Source organism: Macadamia integrifolia, chromosome 5 (genome assembly GCF_013358625.1).
Source record: "Macadamia integrifolia cultivar HAES 741 chromosome 5, SCU_Mint_v3, whole genome shotgun sequence".
Taxonomy (NCBI): Eukaryota; Viridiplantae; Streptophyta; class Magnoliopsida; order Proteales; family Proteaceae; genus Macadamia; species Macadamia integrifolia.
In genome coordinates this window covers 22,993,280-23,011,005 of record NC_056561.1, presented here as the reverse complement: position 1 = coordinate 23,011,005, position 17,726 = coordinate 22,993,280, and the positions used below count along the sequence as shown (strand labels likewise).

General features: G+C 39.3%; 1 protein-coding gene across 1 annotated transcript in view; it reads right to left on the bottom strand.

Moving 5' to 3' along the window:
- Positions 1–325: 325 nt before the first annotated feature.
- The window catches only part of LOC122077816 (transcription initiation factor TFIID subunit 1), a 60,759-nt gene continuing 43,358 nt past the window's right edge, over positions 326–17,726 (bottom strand). The window contains exons 15-21 of the mRNA XM_042643712.1: positions 8,581–8,787; positions 5,788–6,274; positions 4,363–4,559; positions 4,052–4,180; positions 3,015–3,083; positions 1,913–2,932; positions 326–863 (exon numbers count right to left, since the gene is read on the bottom strand). Of these exons, the coding sequence (XP_042499646.1) occupies positions 501–863; positions 1,913–2,932; positions 3,015–3,083; positions 4,052–4,180; positions 4,363–4,559; positions 5,788–6,274; positions 8,581–8,787 (2,472 nt within the window). The 3' untranslated portion in view covers positions 326–500. The remainder of the gene's footprint in view (positions 864–1,912; positions 2,933–3,014; positions 3,084–4,051; positions 4,181–4,362; positions 4,560–5,787; positions 6,275–8,580; positions 8,788–17,726) is intronic.

Below are 17,726 nucleotides of genomic sequence, written 5' to 3'. Positions count from 1 at the left end.
GGGGGGAGATGAAACTTTCATCCCTCAAGTGTCATGGTAGCATATTCTTTCAAAACACAAAGCAGGACTGATTTAGGGTTTAACAATAGCCAGTAACCGCAGGTGCCGAAATGAAATCCTGCACCGATTAAAAGGGGTATTTTTCAAAGAAAAAAACCTAAAATTTCAGGGGCTAACCCATAGGAGAAGGGGATTATTCCTGTTTGGCGCATGCGATTACTGGCAGCATGTAATATCCTGTGAAAAAAATTCTGTTAAACCAACAGTTGTCGACAATCAACATGCGTACTAAGGCACCTAAAGAAACAAAATGCATAGAAAGATATACTGCGAACAATGGCTGACTAAAGAACTACTTAAAATTACTTACAAAAGCTTTTTCTATACAACTGAGAAAAATCAAGCCATTCATTTAGACCAACTCATGAAGCAAAACACACCCATGGCCAGTTGACTAAGAGAAAATTCTCGCACATACATTACAATTGTAACCCTTTTCATCAGATGTCCCTCAAGTCAATACCAGCTTCGGCTTCAGACAAACCGGCATCATGCTCATTCAACAAGTAATCACAAAGCTCCAAGAGCTGATCTGCCAGGGGAGGAATGCCGGGATTACGCCCATCATTGTATGCATGAGCATTGAAGGTGATCTGCCACACATCATGCCTGAAGTCCTCTCTGCTCTTGTACTCCATTTTCCTCACCTTCTCCCTAATGGTGGAGAGATCCATTGGGTGCTTGATGATGTCCAGGTAGTCAGGGGCATCCTTCTTGGACACTGGTTTTAAGAACAGATACGAAACCTCAAATCTATCTTTAAGGGTCTCCACTATTTTTTCCAAGATGTTTGCCAAACCGACCTGTGCAAACACACAAGAATATTTTGATTCACTAAATGCATAGGCATGATGAAGTGGATAAGTAGACTGCAAGGCCAAGGACACAATTGCTTCACATTTATTGTTAATGGTGCAGTTACTCATTCTCAAATTAGTCAACTAAAACCTTTTAGTACTGACCATAGCTCATTAGTAGAGGACCTCAGAATATAACAATCCCAATACTTGCTTTTGGACACAGTTGTTGCTATAAGTCATTTTTAAAACTTGAAGTGGAAAGAAAAGAAAATGCCCACATCTTGTTACTTTTTTTATTTGGTGCTACGTGGGCACACCACTATGGTTTCCCGGAGAGGAATTGGGAGCCTACAGGGCCCGAGATGTGGGGAATATTATATCTTAAATGGTATGGAGTAGGACTTGATCCCTTGACGTCCCTGGTCTTACGCCAGACTCACTAGCTGGCTGCCTCCACTGAGCTAGAATCTCATCCGCCACATCTGGTTAGCTTGGTAGGAATGCTTGAGAAATGATTTCGGCTGCCGATGGCAACAGGTTGGCTCACACCATGCCCTACCTTCCATAGCATGTGCTGGTTATGGTTTCAATGACCCTAACAGGATTGGTATGCAAAAGACAGTGGGCCCTTCCATCTCGTAAAATCTTCTAGTCACTTCCATGTTTGGTAATGACAGGGTGGGTCCAGGTTGACCCATATAAAATGGGTTCAGGTTCACCAAAACCAAACTATTGTTATGTCTTGCAGTCTGTGCAACACATGTACAGCAGGTGCCAGTCCATCCTGCTGGTAAAGACCATGGCTATTGATAGCCAGGTCTTGAGATTGAATTGCACCTTCACCCTTCCATTTCTCATATATCCCCTCTAATTTCCCCCAGGTGAATGTACTGGTACCAATATCACATAAACCCAAAAAAAAAAAGGAAAAAAAAAAAAAGAACACATGAACAGATTTAGTGGTGTGTGAGCAGAGTTATACTTTATGGATGTATGCCATACACAAATAACAGGGATTTTTAACTTGGAATAAGGCAGGGTAAAAAAGGTACCTCTCCACCTCTACGACGCTTTGTTTGCTGGGCATTTTCTGTAGCATATCTTCCCAACTCAACTGCAGGGCGCCTTTTTGCAGCACGATCCCTTTCTGGCATTCTTCGGTCATTTCTGCTTGCTCTTGGTTCCTCTAAATACTCATCTCTCATCTCTGCTTTTTTCTTCTTTTTCTTTTTAGCTTTCTGTCGTTCCCTTTCTTCCCTCTCTCTCCGCCCGGCTTCTTCATTTCTCATTATCTCAGCAAGTCTTTGTTGCTCTTCTTGCAACCTCCTTTCCTCATACATCCTCCTTGTCCTCTCCTCTCTCATCCTCTCTGCATATCTCCTCTTCTCTTCCTCTTCCCATAATCTTTTTGCTTCTACAACTTTTCTCTTTTCTGCCAGTTCATCCAATTGCCTACTCTCTTGCTTTCTTTGCTTTTCAAAGCTTGAAAGTTTGATCATCTTCTTCGTCTTTCTATTTTCTTCTCCAGGACTGTTGAAAAATTCTTGCTTGCTCGGGTTTGAATTTGTAATCCCCTTTGGCTGTTTAATTACGATTTTCTTACGAGGTTGGTCCTTCTCTGTCTCTGTCAGTGGACGTATTTTAATCGAGGGCTTAGGAGGTTCAACCTGGACCTCTTCAGGTTTTGTCTTGTTGGAAATTATTATTTTATTGATCTTGGTAACGGATTTAGTAACATTTTCAACATCAATAGTGACTTGCTTTTCAGAACTCTGTGTGCTTCCAGGCGTAGTTCTGTCAGGAAGCTTGTCGGCAGGGCCATATTTGAGCTTCAGCGGAAGGATTTTTGGTTTTGAAACAAAATTTTCAACATTTTCTGGGGTTTCCACTAGAGCAACCTTTGTTGCACCTTTAGATATTAATTTCTTAGTCACAGTTCTTGGCTGGGGCTGAGCAGAAGGATCTAGAGAACTAAATTTTCCAGATGCTTTTTCCAAGTCTGAGCTTTCAACCTGCATTTCTAAATCTTCTCCATACTTGGGGCAGTTTTTGTTGGTCCTCATGTGCCCAAGCTAATGCATCACAAGGTAGATTGTCATTACAAAGAATATGAAGATATCACTTAACATATTATTTAGCAATTACTTCACCTACCTGACCACATGCTCCACAGATGAAATGTTCTCTCACTGGCTTATCTGACTGTTTCTTTTCCTTGATAACCTGGTTTCAGACAGGATAAATTTTCAAAGTTAACAGGGAAAAAAATCAACCAATACCAATAAAAAATGTAGTAGTAATTTGACAGACAAACAATACAGGCAAGGAAACATTTAAATGACAATTTAGTAATTAATGTACTTTATGAAAAAAGATCCAAGGAAACAAGAAAGTGTTCCATTTTAATGTGGTAGGATGAGGAGAAATATAAATGTATTCTAGACACAACAGGTCAACAGGTCTCATAACATTCAATGAAATCTCAATTTCCTTTCTCCTAACGCTTAAAACTAGCAGGAGCTATTTTAAAATAGAGACATTGGATGTGACAGTCTACTGGTAGTGACAAATAAAGACAGCAAAGGAACCCATAAAGTAAGACTTGGAGAATCTACAGATCAGCTATTTGATACTTTCTTGGATAGCAAATAGACTACACACTGCAATCATTGTTCCTACCAGCTAAACCCTTTTTTTCTGATAAATGTCGCATAAAGAAATATATCTGTACACTTTCCTTGAACAGGTTTGGAACAGATGTAAGATGATCTACCAGTGAATTAAAATTATAAGCCTAGGAGAAAACTTAGCTTAAAACTTTGAAGAAGTGAATAAATTTGTACAGTAGTTCCTGGAGAGCAATGCAAAGTGAATCCCGGGAACAACAGCTTGTTACATAAGTTAATTCATAAAATAAAGGCGGCAGAGGGTTCTCTGAACAAGTGGCATAGGGGAGCACCAATGAGGTGCGACGGAACAATTTTGTACATTAAGAGGGCAGCAAAGTCGTTTCATGTGGAGAGAGAGAGGGAGAGGTCACTAGCATACCATCCTCCCTTGGTGGCTCAGAGAACCTTTTCCCAATAAAAAATTACTAAATTAGGGGCACGTAACTAATACAGAAGACAAACTGAACACACAAGATCGACATTTTTGGAGTATCGGGTTGTTGAGAGGGAGAGCATGCTAACCTTAGATCCATCACCCAATGCTTTTGCATTCTTTTTCAGCACAGCCATATGTGCAATATCATTCTTTCCATTTCCTTTCTTAGCTTTTAATTTTCCAGACAGGTTTCTTTTAGCAAGAACATTCTCCACCTGCACCCACAAGAATGCAGAATTCTTTTGAAACACAATTCCTAAGAGGAGTTTGTATCGTGAAAACAAACATATCTCCTCTTTGAATTAAAAAATTCTCATCCAAGAAATTGGATGAACAAATGATAGAAAAGCAAATCAGAGAGCAAGTGGATGTAGAATAAGTAGTGGGTCACCACTACCTCCTTCGGATCACAAATGACGGTCTCTTTGGATAAAAATGATCCATCACGTTGGGCTGTACGAATAATTTGTTTGGCATTGCCTTTCCTGATCTGTTCTGTATTTTCAGCACCAAAACCAAATAGTGAGCCCAATCCAACTCCTTCATGCTTCACATTTTTTGACTTTTTCTTCTTCCTCCACTCAATCTCATCATCTGAAGAATGGTAATACACATTAAACAATACATCCAGAGTCATCTCTTCATAACAATGTTCATTTTGATATAGGTTGGCAGTTATTCCATGGTAACCATTGCGCATCTCAATCTAAATAAACATGTTTATAGCTAAAAGTTGAGCAGAAATTGAGTAACGTATAGAAATTTCTATGGTCCTGGTAATAAGGAATGGCACGGTAAGTAGTTGATTTGCACGTCAGTACTGTAGGAAAAAAAAAGAAGCAGATAAAATAGGAAAAATACAAAGAGTCCCTCTAATAATTTGTCTGACAATGGATGTCATTCAAAATAGCAAAAAAATGTTGTAATAAAATAACAGGATTTGATACAGTCAAAAAGTAAACTATATCACTCTAGTGTCACGAGGCTCCTGACTACATTAAGAAGCAAAACATTAAGATAAATGGGGAGGGATTTGGTCATTGATACCTACACTACCAACCCTTTATGGAAACTAGATATCCTTGTGTCCCTCAATGCAATCAAGAGCATTTGTAGCTCCAAAAAATAGCACATAACCTTAGTTATTTTACCACAGTTTTTATTGTTTTTTTCTTCGACTAGTAGAATTATAAAAACATTAGGAAAAAAAATGCTGTCTTACAAGGATTCTCTACAGACTACTTTTCAAATGAGAAGTTAAACATGATGGTACGTCTCTCAGAATTTGCATTTACAGAAGGAATCAATATTACATTTCTTCATTAATGGTGCATAGTTTACTTGTTTTATTTGTCTTTCCTATCTTCTAGTACTAAAACAATGTGTAGAATAGGCAATATTACACAAGTGTACAATAGCTTTCAGCATATACTGCCAAAGAAGGGTGCAAATCCAAGCCACCGTTTCTTGTGACTTTCCTTGCAATATAAAGGTTTACACATGTTTATATAGGCTAAAATAGGGTTTTCTTGAAGTATCGTAGCTTGATATGGCTGTTTGCCCCTCGAAATGGCCAATCGAAACTCACAGGCAAAAAATGCAGTATTTCGGCAAAATTTCAGCCATTTCCAGCTAGTTTTGATCAGGCCAAAATGAGACCGAAACCCAAGTTTTCAAATTATGTGTGCAAGTCTGTTATGCTTGTTGAATGCCATATTCAGTATGGTAACTAATTGACTGGTATAAAAGTTCAACTAACATGCAAAACAGGTAGTTTCATAAAAAAATATGAGAGAGTACCAAGGAACAAATATACACATACCATCCATGAGCATCCTGCATAACTCTGCTGCTTCTGCTGCTTCATCTTCAATTTCCTCCTCCACCTGCGCTTCGGATGGACACTTTCTCATTTTAAGTCCCCTAACCCCTTCTGCCTTGTCAAGTTTGGACTCGTAGCTACCCTCTTCCCCTTCTTCACACTCTTCTGCATCCAGCAAATTCTCCAGGTCTCCAGCAAAGGAGTCCAGATCACTATTAGCTTCTGAGTCACTCTCATTTTCATCACCTTCAGCAGCTGAAAGACTCTGGACTAGGCGATCCCAAATTTCTTGACATTTTTCTCTAGTTTGCTGCTGAAGCTGGAGAAATGACATCCGCTGACCACGTGCATATTTGCTGATAGTTGTTGGATCTACCTTAACCCCTGATGCAGCTTGTTCACTTGAAAGCTTGCGTATCATAGCAATTCGGTGCCACCTCGTCTGTTTGGCAATTTGTTCCTCAGGAACATCAAACTTAAGGAGAACCTACAATTGAAGAACACTTCGAAGTTGGAAAGATAAAAATAAATTCAAAGAGAAAATTAAAACTTGTTAGATAAATTTCGGTAAGATGAATAAATGTTCCTTCATCTAAAAGTAAGCATAACATCAGCCAGACAACACTATTATCTGAAAGTGATCATAAATAAGGTAGGAGAGACTGAAGAGGATGTTGCCCACAGGATCAGAGTTGGGTAGACAAAGTGAAGAGTAGATTTTGAAAATTGCAGTGTTGGGCCACATTATTGAGAGGGCAAGGGGAAGATTAGCAAGACGGAAAAAACAATGATTTTCCTTGGTGGAACAAATTCACTAGGGCAACACACAACAATGAAGCATCACCTAGACTTGCCTAGGTAACGTAAAGAAAGTTTAGGGAATTTAACTATATAGATTTACAAGAAGAATAATCCGAATATTGGTAGAGATCACAGGCCAAAGGGCTGGTGCACTATGTAAATCGTATCAATCAAATAGGAGAGTAATTATGTTCTTTATAGAAGTATATTTAGAAAGACTTGAACCCTACTTCAAATCAGGCTATTTAAGACATTTTCCAAATAAAAGAAATGACCCAAAACAAAGACCACGGCTGAAAACAAACAAGAAACTAACATAATAGCTAGCAGTGCGAGACTGCTGCTATCTAAACTCAAAACTACCCACTGGTTAAGAGATATTGATGGGTTCAGAACTCAAAACTGACCAAAACTGCAAAGACTGAGCAAGAGAGATTTGAGGGGGAAAAAAAATTAAATCTACAGCCACGATTTAGTGGAAGCCCTGTTTTCTGTTAAAGAAAAGAAAATACAAAAGCTAAAGAGAAAGGGCAACATGATCTTTTGGTTGGGGGGGGGGGGGGGGGGCAGAAAGATGGAGTGGGGAGACCCCAAGAACCAACAATGACCCTTGTAACAAAATCAAATAGAATCGCAAGCGAAGATGGGCTTCAATCTTACAAGCGGTAATGAGTCCTTCCAATTTTCTGTACTTGATATTCAATAGGTAGAGATTTGTTCTTAAAAGTAAGAAGAATCAAACTCCAAGAAAGAAAGAATAAAAAATCACAGAGGGGAAGAGCCCTAATTGATTCACATGTAGGGTTTTTGGGTTTAAAACATTGAGGCAATGTGTAGGACAGCAACTAGATTCATATGAATTACCTCATTAGTGCTGCCCTATGGAGAATTAGGGAGACAAAGGAAGGAGAGAGGGTAGAGGTTGAGAAGAAGATGAAGGCTAGCGATTTTTTGGAAGAAGAGAAATAAAGTTGAAAAACCCTAGATCAGAAAACTAGCTCTAATACCATGTTAACAGCATGAGTGGGGTAGAATGCTTGAATGATTTGAGTGACCACATAACCCTTTTTTATAATAATCAAAGAAGAGCCAAAATTACAAGTATGCCCACCCATCAGCCGACCCTCATTAAATAGGGTTGGTGGAAGGGGGAAAAGGCCAATGTGCCCCTACGGCACCGAATTACATATTCTGACATATTTCATCGGTCTGTTCGGTAATCAAGAGATATTTCTTAATGCCTCCAGTTTATTTTATGGAAATGTTTGACTCCTATGAAAGATGGTTCCATTCACGGTTTTGTGGGAGGTTTGTGTGTAATGAAGCAGAGAAATATAAGGATCTTAGGGGAAAAAGAAACAGCTCCACACCTCCACATCATTAAGTAAATCAGTTGACTCCTTTATGAAACTGGTTTTCTACCTAGACAGAAATTGTGATAAGTTCCAAAGGAAGATTCAAATGGGAACTTTAGAGTTTTACAGGGATTTTATCCGAGTAACAGGTCTGGTTATATTTATATCTTCGTGTATCTTTTTCAGGATATTTTAGCTTGTACCTCTCAAACTCTGTTTTCATTTGACATTGCATTATCTTTTGCACATAACATCATATGGAAATTATGCAGATATATACCTTATTGTACAGTATATAAATTTGGAGGACTCAATGGCCAACAAATAAATCATCTGGCTATATAGAATTCAGGAGCATACAAGTGTTCCAAGTTCCACTTTGGAAGGTAACTCCTTTGTAACCTCTCCAGTATTTTGCATTTTCAGTTTTCATTATTTTAGAGGTTCCTTTTCACATTTATCAGTTCCACACATCATTTTGTGTTTAATTTCTTAATTTCCTCCCATGATTTGTATCTAGTGAGTGGCAAGATTGATCATTAAGTGAAACAACAAAATCAATTTAAAGGATTATCAGGTATAGCATAGATTATACATTGAGAATTCATCACAAGAACCCTCATGAATAGCAACACACCTCACGTGCTGCCTCCATGCTCAATCTGCGAAGATCAGCATCTGTACCGGTAACAGTTGAACCAACTCGAGGAGCAGCTGCCTTTTTCTTAACTACAGCACTAGATATTGGAGCCTTGGAAGCAACACGGACATAACTGAAACCTAAGCCCCGACCAGATGGATCACCAACACCTGTAATTTCCAGACGTTCAATATTTTCCCGGTCCTGAAAACAGAGAAACCATGAGAAGAAGAATAAGTAATGATTCACCTAATAAAGAATAATAAGCTAATATTGCAATATGTCTCATTTCATTTTAGGGATACATACAAAAGCACCTTAACAAACTTGCAACAAAGTAGTCACAGCCTTACTCCCTTAAAATCTTGAAAATTCTACAAGCAGCAGTAGCTTTGCTCCTTTTATTTATTTATTATTTATTTTTTTTTTTGGGGAGGGGGGGAGTGGCATAAAAATAAGTATGAGATTTTATTTGTCAAACAACAAGCATCTCACTGGACAAGTATTAGCCCGAAACATATAAGGGAAGTGCCTCCAAAGCGAGTTCAAAGTTACAAAATAATTATAGATATGCCACTACATTCCATTACAGGGAAATGACATTCTTGTAATATTTCAAAACTACGAACTCCCTTTTAACCGTCTCCAGTGCTTGTTTCATGCTGAGATTCGAACAGCGAGGTAGGTGTGGGGCACGCGCATCCAAGTCCACTATATGGCAAGAAAACATGACCTCATGACAAAAGCAGAAGTCACTAACAGGTCATTGAGGGGTTGTCACCTGGTGCGATAATAGAAAGCTGGGGTTGCCAGTGTGAAGATGCAGTTTGAGTCTGAGAGAAGCCACTTTTTTAAACTTCATAGATTAAGGGCATGTTCAACCCATCCCTCCCAGGACCCCACAGGTTGCTTGCAGCCCTCACACCACCAGGTTGTTGCATTCATGTTTCACCTTTTTAACCACTAAAAATCCATTCTTGTGGAGCTTACACATCACATCTTGAGGTAGGGGAAACAAATCACATCATGCCACGACAACAACAACAATAATAATAAGACCAAGAGAACGCTACACTGCTGGCGCAGGTACACACCAATACGGGCCAACAAGAGGGTGGGCAGGAATATCTTCAGCACGGGGGCAGCACAGTCTTTCTGCACCCACTGTGTCTAGGCGTGTTACCTGCGCCAGCGGGTAGCATTCATTCTTCCTAATAAGAATATGCAAGACATTTTATTACAAATGCCTTATTCTAAGAAGTAGCACCGTACAGGAGGGGGCAGGTATCAAAGTGGTGAGGGGTGGTTATTTTCTCACAAAAGCAGTTTGCAAAAAAATCTCTTCTAATCCACTTTGTTTGGCCTGGTAATGGTAGAAGGGGGAGGGGGCTTCTAATGTTCTATTGCTTCAGGTTGTTTTCTTGTTGGTGTTTCAGTGTTGCTACCTAGGTGTCGCCATATCACATAAGCCATCCCTTATAAAATGGAAATTTCTACTGATTTCTTCTTTAAAAAGTCGCTATACTGGTGAATCATGGTTAGGATCCTAGTTGCCCAGACCATGGATCCTGGTGTATCAGATATAAGTATACACATACGCGTAATTTTTTGCGGATGACAGAGAATCTCTCAATGGCAATGGGACCACCATAATTCAGATCATTGACAGAAGAAGCCCAAAATCTGACAGTAGCACAAAAGAGGTACAACTTCCACCCCAACTTTCCCTTATTCCTCTCCAATGACAGCCATGGTGCCTGCAGCAGCTTCGGCTCCAACTTCTTTTTCTTCATCTTCTCTCCTCCGCAGCAGTAGAAGTATGGTGGCACGACTACCGCTAGTGCTGCTGCTGTCTTATCATGGTAAAACATTGCTAAAATCCAATAGTCCCATAGAATTATCTTTTATTTTGATGTCTATAAAATTAGTTTCATTTAGGCGATTTTAACAGCATTCCCGCACTTTATAATAAGTTTGACCAGAGCATAACTTTGTCAATACAGCTCAGATTTAAGTAATCTTAGACTTGTTAGAAAGCTAGTTTTGTGTTCACCAAATACAAAAGTCTCATGTAAAAATAAAATCATATAACCAGTCAAACTTATTAGAAAACAAGAACATTTCTTTAAAATTTTTTTATGACTTGATGTGACTTTATGTTTATTTTTGACAACTTGATGTGGCTTAATGATGATTTTCGATGACTTGATGTGGCTTAATGTTGATTTGTTATTACGTAAGGTATATATAGCACACTAAATGGTCCCTTCCTTGGGCCACTGGAGGTGATTTTAATGTTGTCCATTTTTGGCATGGAAAAGCAAGGTAGCAACCAGCTTGATGTTGCCTCGGTTGGGGGACTTCAATGACTTCATCGAAGACAATGGTGTTTGAGATGGTTGGGTTTGAAATTCACTTGGCATAACAAGCGTAGTGGAGAGTTCAGAATTTCTTGCAAGTTGGATCGTCTTCTTGTCAACGAAGCATGGCTCTCTTCCTACCCTTCTTCTCATACCTCCTTTGAGAACCCAGGTATTTCTGATCACTATCCTATTTCCCTCCTTATTCAGCCCTATGTTTCCTTTGGCCCCAAGACCCTTTAAATAGTTTGATATATGGTCCTCCCATCCCACCCTCCTTGATATTGTTAAGGAAGCTTGGGATAAGCCTCTGTATGTTTTTTCGTCCCCCCTCATTACTTTCTCCAGGAGGCTCAAGAATGTTAAGTGTGCTCTTTGGTAACATCTCTTTTCAGGTCTTGGATTGTAAGAACAGGCTGGCTACCATTCATTTTAGGTTGCAATCCGATCATTTGAACAATTCTGCAACTGAAGAGGTAAAGGAAGTCTCTCTGGACTTAGCTTCTCTTATTGCCCTCTAAAAAAAATTCCTAAGGCAAAAATCCAGAATCAAGTGGCTCGAACTAGGTGACACCAATTCGGCTTATTTTCACCAACCGATGAAGGCTAGATCAAACCTGAACTCCATCCCTATGCTTTTATCTTCCGATGGGTTGCCTATTGTGAGTGTTAATGGTATCAAATTAGAGGTTGCTTCTTATTATAAGGAGTTATTCAACTCTTATTCCACTATGTTGGGATCCCTACTTGACAACCTTCTCGACAAGTTCATCTGTGAGCATCACCTCAGCTCTCTTTACCGAATCTCCTCTAATGATGAAATTACTACAGCTGTGAATTCTCAGAAATCCAACAAGGTCCCGGGTCTAGATGGCTTTAACATGGGATTTTTCTTGACTACTTCGTATATTATCAAAGATGATCTGATTAGGACCATCAAGAGTTTCTTCTTCAATCCTAGCCAAATCAAAGGGGTTAATCATACTTTCTTATGTCTTATCCCTAAGTTATTTCTGATCACTATCCTATTTCCCTCCTTATTCAGCCCTATGTTTCCTTTGGCCCCAAGCCCCTTTAAATATTTTGATATATGGTCCTCCCATCCCACCCTCCTTGATATTGTTAAGGAAGCTTGGGATAAGCCTCTGTATGCTTTTTCGTCCCCCCTCATTACTTTCTCCAGGAGGCTCAAGAATGTTAAGTGTGCTCTTTGGTAACATCTCTTTTCAGGTCTTGGATTGTAAGAACAGGCTGGCTACCATTCATTTTAGGTTGCAATCCGATCATTTGAACAATTCTGCAACTGAAGAGGTAAAGGAAGTCTCTCTGGACTTAGCTTCTCTTATTGCCCTCTAAAAAAAATTCCTAAGGCAAAAATCCAGAATCAAGTGGCTCGAACTAGGTGACACCAATTCGGCTTATTTTCACCAACCGATGAAGGCTAGATCAAACCTGAACTCCATCCCTATGCTTTTATCTTCCGATGGGTTGCCTATTGTGAGTGTTAATGGTATCAAATTAGAGGTTGCTTCTTATTATAAGGAGTTATTCAACTCTTATTCCACTATGTTGGGATCCCTACTTGACAACCTTCTCGACAAGTTCATCTGTGAGCATCACCTCAGCTCTCTTTACCGAATCTCCTCTAATGATGAAATTACTACAGCTGTGAATTCTCAGAAATCCAACAAGGTCCCGGGTCTAGATGGCTTTAACATGGGATTTTTCTTGACTACTTCGTATATTATCAAAGATGATCTGATTAGGACCATCAAGAGTTTCTTCTTCAATCCTAGCCAAATCAAAGGGGTTAATCATACTTTCTTATGTCTTATCCCTAAGAAGGAAGAAGCGGATTCTATATCAAATTTTAGGCCCATAGCCCTTTCCAATTTATATAAATTTGTTGCGAAGACCCTGTCCACTAGGCTCAAATCTATGGTGGGTTTCCTAGTTAGTGATAATCAATCAGCTTTCATCCCGGGTAGGAGTATCTCGGACAACATCCTTATGTGCAATGAGATAGTTAGAGGTTTTCACATAAAATCTCACTCCAACAGCTCTCATGAAGATAGATACCACAAAGCCTTTGGTTCCCTGAAATGGTACTTTATATCTGATGTTATGCTCAAGATGGGATTCCCTCATGTGTTTGGTCGTTGGATCAAATGTTGCATCTCTACCCCCAGCTTCTCAGTCCTTGTTAATGGCAGCTTGCGGGTTATTTTACTTCTTCGCTTGGGATCAGACAAGGATGCCACCTATCCCCTTATATCTTCACTTTGGCCCTTGAAGTTCTCTACCGCAAATCAGCACCGCATCACTCCTATCCGTAAATGCAGGGCCATCAATCTATACCACCTTGGTTTTACAGAGCAAACTCAAAAGCTCCAATATCAGACACAAGTGACTTGTCGTGATATTGTGACTCCGAGTTCATCAATCGATTCCTTAAGGGCCTTCGCAACATCAGGATCTCCAATTACTACATTGTCGTCTGATCTTATGATAGTCTCTAAAGCTAGCCCCGAAACCCTGGAGAACATTATGGATTGTCGAATTCTTTGAGAGCCTCTCTGGGCTCCGCATCAACCAGCAGAAATCTCTTATTTTTGGCTAGAGTGTCTGATGTTGTCAAGAGCTCCCTTATTGATATAACTCAATTCTCCTTAGGCCTCCTTCCTGTGAAATACCTAGGCTTGCCTCTGATCTCCTCGAGGCTCACACACTATTGCACTCCCATGCTTGATTTTACTGCAGCTTTGGAAAAGAAAGCTTCTTTCCTACACGGGCAGGCTGGTTCTCATCAAGCATGTCCCCAAAGTTTCCTACATTTATTGGTCTGGTATCTATGGGCTTCCCCAATCCACAATCAAGTTGTTGGAATTCTCTTATGTCTACTTTTTTTATGGAAAGGTTCTGATTCTTCAAGACCGCCCCATTAGAGCTATCTCCCCAAGTCTGAGAGTGGTCTGGGATTAAGGCTCATAAAAGACATCAACTCTGTGGGAATTATCAAGCTGATTTAGAAGATTGCTTCAAAGAGGAAAAGTATCTAAGTAGGTTGGATTTATTTGGGCTTCCTCCGTTCGGACTCCATTTGGACAGCCCCTATTCTGTCTAATGCCTCATGGGTCTAGCACAAAATTTTATCGGCTCGATCCCTTGTATCTGAGGCTATTTCCTTCAAGATTGATGATGGATCCTCCACCTCCCTTTGGCTTGATCACTGGCACCCCCTGGGCATCCTCCTTCATCAGGTCCTTGCCAGAGCTATGTATAGTGCTGGCCTATCAAAAGACTCAAGGTCTCTGATATCATCAATGATGGAATTTGGGCCCCTCAAGCCTCTCTCCTCCTGCTCTTGCTCACATTTGGACTGCCCTCCTCACTATTAGGCCCTATGGTGGGAACGATACTATCTTATGGTCTCATAATTCATTGGGTGTCTTTAGCTCAAAAGCAGCTTGGGATTCCATCAGGCCCAGAGGAATCATCATGCCTTAGCACCGGATCATCTGGTTCAAATATCACATCCCTCGGCAAAGCTTCACTACTTGGAGGGCCTCTCCAACTGCCTCCCGACACAATCCTTCCTTATCCATTTCCAGATCCCAGTTTCCCCTGTTTGCACCCTTTGTTGGAATGGAATTGAAGATACAGATCATCTATTTTTTGACTGCCCTCTCTCAACTTCTATATGGAAAGGTGTTATGGGTAAATGTTGGTCAGTGCACTATAATATCCTCTCCATCCAGCAGGAATGGGTATGGATTTATATGACTTTTGGAGGATCATCCTCTATTTGCAATGTGGTGGGAAAGCTTGCTTGCAATGCCTCCATCAACCCAATTTGGATGGAGCAGAATATTAGGAAATGGACCTCCAACTCTCGGCCTCTTCAAAAGATTTGGGATTCCATCTCCTTTGACATCAAAGGAAGGCTCTCCTCTATAACCTCTACTTGTGTTGACTCCCCAAGGAACAGGCATATTGTTGTCTCTTGGGGCCTCCCTCTTTCCTGTCTCCAAGCCTCCCTTTGAGGGTGTGTTGGCTTTGTATAATTTTTTCTTTCTTTCCTTTCCCCCTTGGGGCCATATTCTTTCTTCTCTCTGGTAATGAATTTATTTATTTACCAAAAAATAAATGTTAGAAAAGAGAGGGGGGATAACACTTGAGCGCCTTGCTTGCCTAGGCGGGCGCCTTGTCCCCTAAGCACTTAGTCACCCCCTCCATCGCCTTGTCGCCTTGACAACTATGTCAACATCAAATCTTGGAGGTCCATTGAAAAAAAAATTCAAGAACTATCTTTTGCATATAAACATGATCAATACTTGTATGTTGACAGTGTGATAATTATATGTGACACAATGTAAATCAATCTATGTATTGATGGAGGCAGACTTTTTTCTACCTAAGGTAGAGCTCACTGATGCCGTAGACTACCAATTTAGGGTCCAAAGTCAAAGTACCATTTTGGGTTTGATTTTAAAAATCTAATGTTTACATTGTGATTAGAAGGCCTAAAGTAGGCTAGACGACAAGTTTTAGGGGTTAAATTGACCATATGGCCACCAAAACTCAATACCCAAGTTTTCCCCGAGTTGTCCTGTCCAAAAATACATGCAAGATCTCGCCAGATCTTGATTTTTGGCCTGGGGGAAACAGAGACCTCAAACCTTGGGAAAAATTATGAGTCAGGCAACGTTGCAGTTACATTTTATTTTCTGCATTTATTTTATTAAAATATTTAAAAAATTATGTATATATTGATGCAAATGGGTCCAATGCTGTCTGAAAGTTACATGTGATGTATAAAATACATTATGGACTTTGATTGCTTTTAAATTATTTCTAGAAAATAAAAATTATGAAAAAAGGAAGAAGTATGGATACATTGAAAAAATTCTGTCCAATGTCTGAAAATTACATGTGATATATGAATATATTATGGATACATGGCTTCATTTTTTATTTTTTTATTTTTTCTTCGCCGCATTGCATATTTGCATGCATGTTTGGTCTATGCACAACATCATCTTAATTACACCATTACCTGAGACCACTTCCAACTCTTGAGTTTGAATCAGTTCGCAGTTCTTTATGATATTTAACTACAAGTACATGTAAGAAATCTCATCCTTGATACATAATCAATTGAATATAATTGTCTTGTCATACTTCAGTCTCCTTTTTATCCAAGATACATATTTTACATATTGCATTTGTATAGTGTTTTATGCTTTAAAACTGTAGTTTGCATGCATCATTTGCATCTCCATGCTTTTTCTTGACCAATTCCATGAGTATCTTTAATGTATCTTGCGTCTATTCGATATGATACGATACATCTCTCTTAAAAATTACCCTTCCAATATGCTACCCAATTCCAATACTCAAATCCTTGGATTAATCCTACTAGTTGAGACACTCTATTTTCTAGTTGTTTCTGCTACTGATTTCCAAGACCAGAACTTGTTCGTTCCTGTCAAATTTCTGCTTCGTTTTGTTTCGCTAGCTAAATTTTTTTGTCCAATTGATTTCTGATCTTACATCTCAAAATCAGCTCTTTCATATATTTACCACTCATTACTTTCTTTTCCGAAATCTGAGAAAACCAGTAATTGCACCCCTTATTTTGACTGAGAAATCAGTCTTCTGACTCCTCTGGTTTAGTTGATGGTACTAAACCGCACAAGAACTCAACCTGAATTTCAGGTTATTTGGATTCTAGGATTTCATACAACTGAAACCTTTTTCATAACCCTTAATTCTGATACCCTGATTAATGGGTTAAGTTTCAGACTTTCCGGTTGCCTTATAATCTGTTTATACATAGCATTCTTTATCCCTGATCTTGAGTTATCTAATCTGTTTCTGTTACACAAATCAGTTATCCCCAGTTTTCCTAATCTGCCCCATTCTTCTCTGGATCTTCTATCATCTGTTGTTTCCTGCTGAAATCAAACCTTATTTGTTGAGTATCTGTTAATCAATTGTGATGTTCCTTTTACAAGCCCTTGCACATAATCCCAAATTCTGTCAGAGTTAGGGTTTCCCATTTGCATCAGTGCGTCTTGGTGCCTTGGACAAATAAGGGGTGAGTCTCCTTGACAATTGGGAACTGCCTCGTTGCCTAATTGGCACCTAACTGGTCATTGAACTATGTTTACCAGTACCATGTTACTATAACAACCTACCAACGATCAATTATTGCTTTTCTATCCGAGTGTTAAGTGCTGTTCTGCAGATGCTAATATGACAAAGGCTGTTATCAATTCAGCATAAGTCTATAAATTGACAAAGGATAATAAACTTTAGAAGTTCACAAGTCACTGATTGGCATAAAATTGTAAACATTTTTTTCTTTTTTTTTTGTACAAGCTATAGTCCATGTTACAGAGGCCCCCTCCCCAATCTCATTGGTCAAATTTCAACCCAAATGAGCATGTTTTATGCAAGGTTCAAAAACTCATATTTTGGTCAGACCGATTTCAACAGAAATAGTGAATTTTTTCTGTGAGTTATGCTTTCAACCGAAATTTCTACAACTGAATTTTTGAGACCGAAGATAGCAAAATTTCAACCGAAATTATGCTACTAGAGATCCCGCCTCCTGTTTCATCTCTGGCATGTCAAAACTAGTGAAATTTTGCTGATATTTCAGTGAAATTGTGAACCATGGTTGTATGGATCATAATTGTTTCCAAAGTTGTACAAAATCACAAACATGACCAACCTAAGAATTACAAAGGATGCTATTGACATCCTCAAACCATTCAA